Source organism: Grampus griseus (assembly GCF_964374135.1).
Source record: "Grampus griseus genome assembly, chromosome: X".
Taxonomy (NCBI): Eukaryota; Metazoa; Chordata; class Mammalia; order Artiodactyla; family Delphinidae; genus Grampus; species Grampus griseus.
This window is the reverse complement of record NC_138999.1, coordinates 60,950,840-60,962,111: the sequence shown is the minus strand read 5'-3', so window position 1 is coordinate 60,962,111 and position 11,272 is coordinate 60,950,840. Positions and strand designations below refer to the sequence as shown.

General features: G+C 44.6%; 1 protein-coding gene across 1 annotated transcript; it reads right to left on the bottom strand.

Moving 5' to 3' along the window:
* Positions 1–2,642: 2,642 nt before the first annotated feature.
* PIN4 (peptidylprolyl cis/trans isomerase, NIMA-interacting 4) lies at positions 2,643–11,052 on the bottom strand. Its single transcript, XM_082681493.1, has 4 exons — positions 10,917–11,052; positions 8,577–8,650; positions 3,200–3,319; positions 2,643–2,808 (listed from the first exon to the last, which is right to left on the bottom strand). The coding sequence occupies exons 1-4, from the start codon at positions 10,957–10,959 to the stop codon at positions 2,650–2,652; spliced, it is 396 nt and encodes a 131-aa protein (XP_082537619.1). The 5' UTR covers positions 10,960–11,052; the 3' UTR covers positions 2,643–2,649.
* Between the last annotated feature and the right edge of the window lie 220 nt (positions 11,053–11,272).

Here is an 11,272-nt window from a genome sequence, read left to right as displayed (position 1 = left end):
TGCCTTTACCACCTGCTCCTGCTTTCTCCTATACATATATTCTGGTATTCTGAGCACGAGGTTAATATTTCTTTACTCAAATATTCTTGTATTTTTCTTTTAGGCATACTCTATAAACGTAATAGAACTGTGTTATTTCTAGAGAAATTTTTGTAACATTACTCTGGCCATTTTAAATTTTATTCTGAAAATGATCAATTTTATATATCACAGTTCAGATAATATTAAAGTTACTTTTCATTTACTTTCTTTCACTGAGATGATTGATATTGGCAAATGCATATAAAAATTCGTTTAGGCAGAAGTTTGTCGTTAGTATTCCAGATCTAAGACCCACTTAACATGCTATTGTAGGCTCTCGGTTCACTATAGCCGAAGACTAGGATAAGCTACCTGGTGCTGGGCTTCTTTATCACAGGTACCCTACCCTGGAGTCCCTTTGCCTACCATTTGGCCATCCTTTACTCACCACCAGCTGCATTCTGACACGTGCTAGCACATTGTATCTTTGGGTTGTAGACTGAAAAGGAGTTAGTTTGGTTCCCTCCCAGAAACATAAAGTGCAGCACAGCACTCTGTGCTCTGTCACTGGAGAATTTATCAAGTACTGACTATGTATTAGGTACTCTACACAGGTTTCTTGTTTAATCCTTTGAGGTCGAGGGTAGCATTTCCATTTTTTAGTTGAGGAAATGGCTCAGTGAGGCTGTGACCTGCCCAAGATCACGCAGTAAGGGGTGAAATGGATTGTTAACCGTGTGTTACCTAGTGAAAAGCCACTATAATAATTGACCTTTTTTTTTTTAGCGCTTTAGTTTTTCATTATTTATTTATTTTGGCTGCACTGGATCTGTGTTGCTGTGCACAGGCTCTCTCTAGTTGCGGCGAGCAGTGGCTTCTCTTGTTGCAGAGCACGGGCTCTAGGCATGCGGGCTTCAGTAGTTGTGTGCACGGGCTTAGTTGCTCTGAAGCATGTGGCATCTTCCTGGACCAGGGCTGGAACCCATGTCCCCTGCATTGGCAGGCAGATTCTTAACCACTGCGCCACCAGGGAAGCCCCTAGGTTATTTATTGATAGTACAAAATTTTGCTCTTACCGAAAGAAATTATTACAGTCGCCCCTCAGTATCCAAGGGGGATTGCTTCCAGGACTCCCTGCGGATACCAAACTCCACAGATGCTCAAGTCCCTTATATAAAATGGTGTAGTATTTACATATAACCTACACACATTCTCACATGTACTTTAAAATCATCTGTAGATTACTTATAATACCTAATACAACATAAATATAAATTGCGAATAGTTTGTAGATACAGTATAAGTGTTATGTGAATAGTTAGGCCTGTGCATGGCAAACTCAAGTTTTGCTTTTTGGAAGTTTCTGGAATTTTTAAATTAATTTTTGGCTGCGTTGGGTCTTCGTTGCTGCCCGTGGGCTTTCTTTAGTTGCAGCAAGTGGGGGCTACTCTTCGTTGCGGTGCATGGGCTTCTCATTGTGGTGGCTTCTCTTGTTGCGGAGCACGGGCTCTAGGAGCATGGGCTTCAGTAGTTGTGGCTCACGGGCTGTAGAGCACAGGCTCAGTAGTTGTGGTGCACGAGCTTAGTTGCTCCGCGGCATGTGGGGTCCTCCCGGACCAGGGCTCGAACCCGTGTCCCCTGCATTGGCAGGCGGATTCTTAACCACAGCGCCACCAGGGAAGTCCAGCCCTGGAATTTCTAAAAAAATATTTTTGATCTGCAGTTGGTTGAATCTGTGAATGCAGAACTGTGGATACAGACGACTAATATTTTAGGGAGGGTGATATGATTGAATACATGTCATTATTGAAAAAAATCCCGGTGATAACACTGTATGATTCAGCAATTCATAGTCTGCATCTAACTCCAGCTCACTGTTTCCCTACATGGAATGAATGGCTGTGGCGCACGGGCTTAGTTGCTCCGCAGCATGTGGGATCTTCCTGGACCAGGGCTCAAACCTGTGTCCCCTGCATTGGCAGGTGGATTCTTAACCACTGCACCACCACGGAAGCCCCTAGAGATGGTTTCTAAATTAACTTATGGGATATACTGAGAATCAGATAAAGCAGTTCTCAGAGGGAAGGGACTAACAGGTTAAAAGGAGTCTGCTTGACTTATCTTTTTTTTTTATAAACGTCAAGTTTTTTTTTTGGTAGGAGTTTATTAATTAATTCATTTTTTTTGGCTGTGTTGGGTCTTCATTTCTGTGCGAGGGCTTTCTCTAGTTGTGGCAAGCAGGGGCCACTCTTCATTGCGGTGTGCGGGCCTCTCACTATTGCAGCCTCTCTTGTTGCAGAGCACAGCCTCCAGATGCGCAGGCTCAGTAGTTGTGGCTCACAGGCCTAGTTGCTCCGCGGCATGTGGGATCCTCCCAGACCAGGGCTCGAACCCGTGTCCCCTGCATTAGCAGACAGATTCTCAACCACTGCGCCACCAGGGAAGCCCCTGCTTGACTTATCTAAAAGAACCACTGACTGAATACCTACTGCTGTGCACACCAACATTTACCCACCTGATTCTGCACCCACAAACCCATGATGACAGAGTTCATAAAATACGAGGATTATTCAACACCTTTTAAATAAATAAACAACGTATAAAACACATGTAGTCTTTCATACAATTTTATTTTCTCCCTTCAATCATTATAATATGATACCCGAATTTTGTCTTAACTGGAGGATCTGTAAACACAGGCTTATCCGGCACACTTATAGGCAAGGCGAATGCTGCTTCTTGAAATGGTCCCACCATGGACCCTCTGGTCATCCAACCCAAGTCGCCCTGAAAAACCCAAAAGATTTGTGATGTCAAGTGGCCCTGAAGAGGGCACAGTTCTACTGTAGCTTGAGAATTTCCCAACACAAATGCTAAGGTTCCTAGCTTTATTCATCTGGGCTGGAGAGAAGTAGGCTCGACAAGGACAAACAGGGCTGAACCCTGGGCTGAACATACAAACACTCACAATGTTGCTGGGTGTCTGTTAGTTGTGCAAGTTTGGTTATGCCTAGGTTTAGACAAAGGTGACCCATATTCAACTGTTCACAAGTTGGACATTTCTGCTTTTTTAAGATCTTTAAACTAAGATACGGCTAAAATTAATGGCGAAACAGAAATAATCCCTACTGCTGTGTGTCCTCCATGGGGACCGTGTTAAATGATGAGTGCACCATACCCCTTGCCTGGCTTTATCTTCACTATATTGTGTGGCCACTTCATTGAATTTCATTCCAGACTTTAACTTTTCCATGGCTTCCAAGATTTTTCCATGTTTTTCACACAGAATGTGTCTGACCTAGAAGGAAAAAATATGTTCACGTAATACATGGAGACCCAAATGATTCCTTTCCTCACAGTACAGCAGTCATGTCAGGACTACCCCCCACTAGTGAAAAAAACACATTCGCTCATGGCAACGGAAAATCCTGGAAGTCTGCCCAGTTGGGCGATGGCCACAAACCCATTTCCCATATCAAGACAATATTTCAGAACCCAGATTTAGATGGAAAATGGGCACCTGGCTGTGGGAAGCTCCCAGCCTTTACCATGTACCTCAATGGTAACAGGAGGAGGAAACATGATAATGCTTGAGAGCTTAGGTCGAGTCAAATCCCCACTCTCCTGTATGATCTTAGGCAATTTTTTTTTAGGCTGTACCTCACAGCATGCAGGATCTTAGTTCCCCAGCCAGGGATTAACCACTGAACCACCAGAGAAGTCCCTTAGGCATGTTTTTAAACCTCTAAATGTTTCCCCATTTGTGCACTGAGATAACAGTACCTGTATGTTCTCATAGGGTTGTGAAGATTGAGGTGATGCAGCTAGCACTCAATAAAGGTTAGCTATTATTTCATCAGAGTGGGGATGATATGAAAAAAACCCACCAGGAAATACTTTTCACCAAAAGAGGCCCTATGTATAAAGCCTCCCCACAATTTAACACTTTGAAAACGAATCATATGTTGAAGATTAAGAATACTCAACCCGGGGACTTCCCTGGTGGTGCAATGGTTAAGAATCCGCCTGCCAATGCAGGGGACACTGGTTTGATCCCTGGTCAGGGAACTAAGATCCCGCATGCCGCGGGGTAACTAAGCCTGTGTACCACAACTACTGAGATTGCCCGCCTCAAGCAGAGCCCGTGTGCTGCAAAAACTACAGAGCGCACGCGCTCTGGAACCCCTGCACCACAACTACAGAGCCCACGCAACCTGGAGCTTGCTCGCCACAACTAGAGAAGAGAAAAACCGCACGCCACAACTAGAGAGAAGCCCGCGAGCTGCAACGAAAGATCCCGCGTGTCGCAACTAAGCCCCAACACAGCCAAAAATAAAATAAATAACAAATAACTGTTTTTAAAAAAGAATACTCAACCCTAGAGAAGTATTCAAATGTAACCTATGTTTACATAAAGCCATGTTTTAAAAAAATCACTATATCCTTAAAAATGATTTTGTCAAGATACCTGTTTTGTAGGATTTCCCATTTCTCTGTTCTATTCAAATAGAATCCGTTATTCATTTCTTACTGTCGTGTACTAGGGTGGGGGCTAAAGGTGTCTCCCTGTAGAGACAGACAAACCATGGCTGTCCTCAGGATTCAATTACTGAAACTGGGGGTGAGAGGATCCCTGACTGGAAGAGCGACACAGGAGATAGACACAGCAAAGGAAAGAATGTATCAAAAAGTAGGGCTCAGGGAGGCAAACTTCTATAGAATGTGTCCAGCACTGTCCACGGGAGACAGGGACAAACAGTCTGGACACTAGAGCGATACATGTTGGGGGACGAGGATGGCTTCTCAGACCTCATCTTGGCCTGGCTAAAACACCTTCTCAACTGCCTCCGTCTTTCCGCTTCTACACTCACAAAGCAACCTTCTGGTTCAATGATTGGGAAAGTGCACACAGCATTCATGATCATAGAAAGGGGATCCCATCCACCACTTTATAAATGAATAAACAAGTATTCTGCTTTAGACAGTTTGATGGGTTAGACATAATGAGTCTGTAGTACCTGTGGAGTTTGCAAGTGTGACCGACCAACTGGCAACTGTATGAGACTCGTGTCTTAGGAGAGACCAAGTTCCAGAGAATGTGGGAGTGATGAGCATGGAAGTAGCAGCTGACGCTATGGGAGGTGACGGATCACCCTGGGAGGCTACACAGAATGAGAAGAGGAGGAAAGCAGACTCAAGACATCTGTGGAGAATATCAATGTATAAGCAATAAGCAAAGAAAGAAGCTCAACAAGCATGATAAAAACGAAGGGCCAGACAGGTAGAGAGAAAGGTGTGTTAAAAGAAACCAAGGCAAGAGAAAGTTTCAAGGAGGAAATGGTCAACAGGGTTAAATGCTTCAGAGTGATCAGGTTAGAAGTACAATCAATTTAGCAATGATTGACTGAGGACCTTAGCAAAAGCTGTTTCAGAAGAGTAGTAAGTGCAGAAGCCAGGCTTCAGCAACTGACTGAGGAAGTAACAGGAAGCAGGCCGGTAATGTGGGTGGGGTTTCCCCAACTAACTGAGTTAGAAAAGAAGGAGAAAGGGCTCTAGTCAAAGGGAAAGGGTCACAGTCACAGATATATTTTAAAGGTCCCTGGCTATATTTTCAGAATGAAGGGAAAGATGCAGTAAAGAGGGAAAGGTTGAAGACAGAGCAAAGAAAGAGGGTGGAGATAAATGAAGGAGCAAGGCTAGGCATTCAGAGCACTGCTGGAAAAATCAGTTAGCCTTAAAGGAAGAGAGGTAAGAGAGATGAGGGAGGTGTGGGTGAAGATAACTTTGTTGGAAGGGGGCTGGGAAGCCATGAGTTCGTGACTAAAGTTCTAGTTTCCATTTTCTTGTGACAATTATGACAATATTTCAGTTATCGAGTACTTAATACTCGCTAGGCACTGTGCTAAGCGCTTTACATGTGTGATCTCATGAAATCCTCACACCAACCCCACGAGACTGGATCAGTGTTTCTCAACTCTGGCAAATGTCAGAATCACACCAAGAGCTTCTAAAAAATACATCAAGGTCCAGTCCCCACACGCCAGAGATTCTGAGGCAGCTGGTCTGGGGTGGGTCCCTAGGCACTGAGACTTTTAGAAGCTCTTCAGGTGAATCTGATGTACACAGGGGTTGAGAACCCTGGATGAAGTTGTCTGCTGACTGACTGGAGGAGGGTGGTGGATGGCTTGAGGCAAGTGGCAAAGGATCGCTGTGCAGTACTGAGGGCCCAGCTCAGGTTAGAGACCAGGAATCAGTGGCCCCAACCCCTGAGGCTGTGTGACTCTCCAGTGGGGCCCAGCAGTTCTGGGTCTGAGTGTAAAGAAAGTAGATAATTGGATTGATCCTGAGCTGTAGTCTGGCAGGTGGATGCAGTGGATGACCCAAAGAAAAAGGAGGTGGGGCTCCTTGATCCTGTGGTCAAACCCTTCCATCTAATTTCCAGCCTACAAGACATACAGGACTTGGAGAACAGACATGAGGCCTTAGAGAAGGTGAGGCGAACAGGGCAGGCTTGAGGGCCTGCCTGGGAGTCTGTGTGTGGAGAGGAACAGGACAGGATTGGGGGAGGTGGGAAGTGAGGGGAAGGAAGGAAGTTGTGGTCGGCAGGTGGGTTTCAGAATCTGGGCAGCTCTAGTGACACAGGGCAGGGGTGGGTTCAGGAGTGGGGTCTGAAGCAGAATAGCAGGATGTGGAAGGAGCCTAGATCCTAAAAGGCTGGAGGGTTTGGGGTCCCTCCCCTGCTGGGGCCTTCACAAACACTGACAACCCAGCTGTACTCTAGCAGGTGAACAGTTCAACACACTATGGCACTTCCATTCCACGGAACACTACTCAGTAATACAAAGGAACAGACTATGGATACACACAACCGGAATGAAATCTCCAGAGAACTATGCTGAGCGGAAAAAAATCCAATCCCGAAAGGTTACACACTGTATCATTTCACTCATATGGAAATCATAAAATTACAGAAATGAAGAAGAGATTAGTCACTGCTCTGGGGTCAAGGAGGGGGCAGGAGTAGGGGTGGGAGGGAAGTGGGCATCACTATAAAAGGGCAACAGGAGGAATCCCTGGGGTGATGGAAATGTTCTGGATCTTGACTGTAGCAATGACAATCTCCTGGTTGTGCTAATGTACTAGGGTTTTGTTAAGATGTTACCATTGGGGAAACGGTAAAAAGTACATTTACATGTATAAAAGGTACATCTACCTTACAACTGAATAAGAGTCTAAAATTATCTCAAAAGAAAAAGCTTAACAAAAGAGTTTAATCCTAATTGACTTTCCTAGCTAATTACATGCCACTCCTTTCCATATACCTCAGGTATAGCCACACTGAACTTATTTTTTTCCAGAAAGGACAAGATGCCTCTTTAAAGCCATATGCAGTGAAGCAGTCTCTTAGGTTAGGTGCTTGTGAAAGTCAGCACATAACAGTCAAAATTACCCTACAACAACACTTATGAAGATGGTGTACTTGAAACCAACACGTCAGCCCTCAGTAAGCCCAACACAGCCTGTCTCCCCAACCTGTGTTGTAACAATGACCGCTTCTTCAGCTGGACCCCAGGACGAAGTAGCTGGCTTGCATTCAGGCACCATGTTTTATGAAAATTATCTTTGGATACCAGAATCCCACTTTACATGGTTGGATATTCATACATGAATGGAGGTCGACTATGGAAAATCAAATTCATGTCTCCCATCTCTCTCTCTGGGTTCACTGAGTAGAAAAGTGGGCAGAATGGCCCACACTCTTTACATTTGCTCTCCTTTTCTTTGGCTGCATGTGTATGGGTGCATTTATATGATACAACTCCACTACAGCTCTTCTCATATAGCAATGAAATTTCTTTACCTAACTGCTCCCGACTAGACTGTGATAACAGGGACCACCTCTTATCTGCTTTTTTTTAAAATACCCAGAATTTAATACACTGCTTAGCACAGGGCAGATGTCACTAAATCTTTAATGAATGAATGAATCAAAGTATGGAACCCCATAAACTGACTGAAACGTGGTAACTGCCTTGTTACGTAGCACTAAGCGGTATAATTCTGTTTGCAGATTATATTTTCCCAGGGCAGACACCCCTCTGGCACTAGGTCAAGTACTTCAAGTAATTATCTGCAACCATCTCCCCTCATTTTCATGGTCAGGGCTCTGGCTTGTAGCTCACCAGCAGGGGAGCTATCTAATGAGACCCGTGCCTTTGCCTGTTCATCTCAGTTCTTCGTTTTGTCAAATATTATTTCGTCCTGAGAAATAATTCATTCACTTACTTGGGAAGACCTAACAACACATTTTAAGGAAAAATACTAGAGTATGAAGAAATTCTGGATGTCTGAGAAAACATTTGAGAAAATATTTAAAAGGAATTACTTTTCATAAATGAAAGTGATCTATTATTTTCCACTTTTGTGCTATCGTACATCAGTATTAGGTTAGCCTTAGAATGAGTTAAGCATACTGTCTTTTCCTTTTATGTGAACCAAAATAACAAATGTATATTATTTATATTTAACATGAAAAAAAGGAACAAGTAACTCACCTTTACTGCATTGCCACCACCTTTGGGACCCTGCGCCTTCTTGTCAGAACTATCACTCCCAGAGGCTGCTTTTCCTTTAGAGAAGAGATGACAGGTACTCATTTAAACTGCACCTTCACCGTGTTTTGTACAGAAAAGTTCAACACAATAGGAGTTGATACTTCCATCATAGCACCAAGCTTCAAAAGGGAACTCTGTAGACACTTTACTACATCAAGCTAAATTAACCTGTGACTCACCTCTTAAAACAGGGAATTTGTGCCCTACATAAACCCTTCAAGGAAAATGGATACACAAGTGAGTGTGCTAATAGTTGAATGGGAGCGCCAAAAGCCTGGCCCAGATTCTCTGGACCCAATATGAAATCCTGCCTTCTAAGGGCAAACCCCTGAGCTCTTGTGAGATTTCTAATAAGCACTGCAACTATGTATCTGAATACTCACAATTCCAGTATGTAAAATCTCCAAGAATATATTTTAAATAAAGATCAAATTTCCCACCATCCATATTTGGCTAAAGAACACATTGATGTCCAAACTCCTGGAGTCGACTACATTGCCTATTGATACCTTCCTAAGAAAAGATATCGATATTCAGATTAAGAACCACTGGCAGCATTCTACATTTTACTACTGTGTCATTTTGCTACTATGCCAACTTCTGTATTGATGGCAGCATACTTACTGTTAGAGGCTGATATTCCTAAGAACTATTGTTGGATTAAGTGTTCAGTTCAATAAACATTTCCTAAATAACTAAGTTCCAGGCACTGGGGATACAAAGATGAACAAGCCATGGTACCTTCCTTCAGGGAGCTCATATACTACTGGGGAAGATGGTTATGTAAAGTTATATAAAATAGATCTTTTCAGGAGAATGAGCTATGCTCTATAGACAGGGGGCTGTGGAAGCACAAAGGGACATTTTAGCCAGTCAGGGAAGCTTTCCTGGATGAGTAGGAGCTGACCAGGCAAAGAAAGGACATAGGTGAGGAGACATTCCAGGGTGAGGGAACAGTGTAGTATGTGCAGGTAACTATGGGTGAAGCCAAATCTGAGGTGGGAGTGCTGTGAGATGAGCCCAGGGGAGGTGGTTGAGGATTAGGGCATGAGGGCCTGTAGGCCCCATTAAGGAACTTGGAATTTATCCTAGAAGTAATAGGGAGCCATTGAAAAATTTTATTCAGGAGACTCCATCTTACTTGTCTTAGGATCTCCAAAGCCTAGCACACAACAGTTGTTCAACAAATGCTCAACCAAACTGAAAATCCAAAATGCTGACCACCAAATGCCTAAGAAAATGTTACTGCCAAAGGAGTTTTATTACACCAAACTCTTCAAGGGGTTTGCTGTATATTCACTCTAGAACAATGATACCTTCCAATTATTCCATCCTCTCCCCCACTAGATGCTGTCATCTTCTGACTGCCACCTCACTCCCTGATTGACTGACAACTCTGGCAACTTCAGGCTTCCTTTCCACCCTCACCACTGCCATCATCTTGGATGACCTCACCATCTATGCAGAGGAATCATCCAACAGTCTAATCTCACAGTTCTGGACCTCCTTCCCAAATGCCCATGCCTTTTACTCCAGGCCACCTGTTGCCAGGGGCACACGATGGAACTGTGCCACTCAGAACTAGTAGTTCAGTCTCTGGCTACAACTCTGTTCTTCCAGCTTTCTCATGCCTCATTCCCACAACACGGGCTCTTCAATTTCACAGAACCGCCCCCCCCATTCAGTCCCTTTATCCTGCTATGTCCCCCTAGACTATCAGACTTCTCATTCCCTTCCCAGTCTAGATCCCATGCTTGATCATCTGAACTGCGTCCCCACTGGCACCCTTAATTCCCTTGTGCTGCTTTCCTTCTATTATCATTGTCCAACAAAACCTCAACCTTGGCTCAAGTCTACACCTAACTCTTTTCAGTCCTGTATTGTGCCACTTATATGGTACTAGGTAAATCATGACTAAGCAGATCGTGTCCTCTACAAATTCATGGCCTTCAATCTTAGGCTCTCAGCCCTGAGGGAAATCCTTTTGTAAGTGTTTCATCCCCTTTCCCATCACCCCAACGACTATTCCAAACCTTTACCACTCTCAAGACTCCTACCCAGTCCCTGCCCCGCAGTCTTAAAAACTACATCCCCATGCTTTTTAATCAAAACCTTCCAGAGAAGTCCACACTGACTGTCTCCAACTTATCACTTCCTGGTCAGTCTTCTAGTAACTGGCCACCCGCTGCCTCCACCCCGGACCCCGAGGACCGCCGGTCTGCTCCCTCCCCCACGCTCCTCACCCAACCCCATTCTCCTTGGTTGCTCTGGCTGCTCTACCTTTCCCCCGTTTCCCAGATACGCTTTTTCCTTTTGGAGGCATCTCCGAAATTCGCCGTCGAGCTCTCAACTGCTTCGGTTACCGCACAAAGCCCCTTCAGGCCCCACCGGTATGTCCTAAACATATGCCTGAAAGTAACATCGCAATTGGCCATCCTTACTGTGGCTCCGGAAGCAGGCATATCTTGGGACAGGCCCGGTCCTTTGGCTCTAGGGCCAATGGGGGCTGAAGAGTCTGACCAATAAGGAGCTTGGGCCGGGTAGAGGGGCGGAGTCAAAGGTTGGGGCCGGGGCGGGAAACCCAGCCTCTGCGCTTTTTGAACTTCTTCTACATGCCCTTATTTGCCCTCAGTCTC

What these genes read in the sequence shown, in the direction of transcription:
- PIN4 (XM_082681493.1), bottom strand. Translation starts at nt 10,959, where the DNA reads ATGCCTCCAAAAGGAAAAAGCGTATCTGGGAAACGGGGGAAAG. An exon ending in ATCTGGGAAACGGGGGAAAG is followed by an intron (nt 8,651 to 10,916) that starts GTAGAGCAGCCA and finishes TCTTCTCTAAAG; the next exon opens with GAAAAGCAGCCTCTGGGAGT. An exon ending in AAGATAAAGCCAGGCAAGGG is followed by an intron (nt 2,809 to 3,199) that starts GTATGGTGCACT and finishes TGGGTTTTTCAG; the next exon opens with GGCGACTTGGGTTGGATGAC.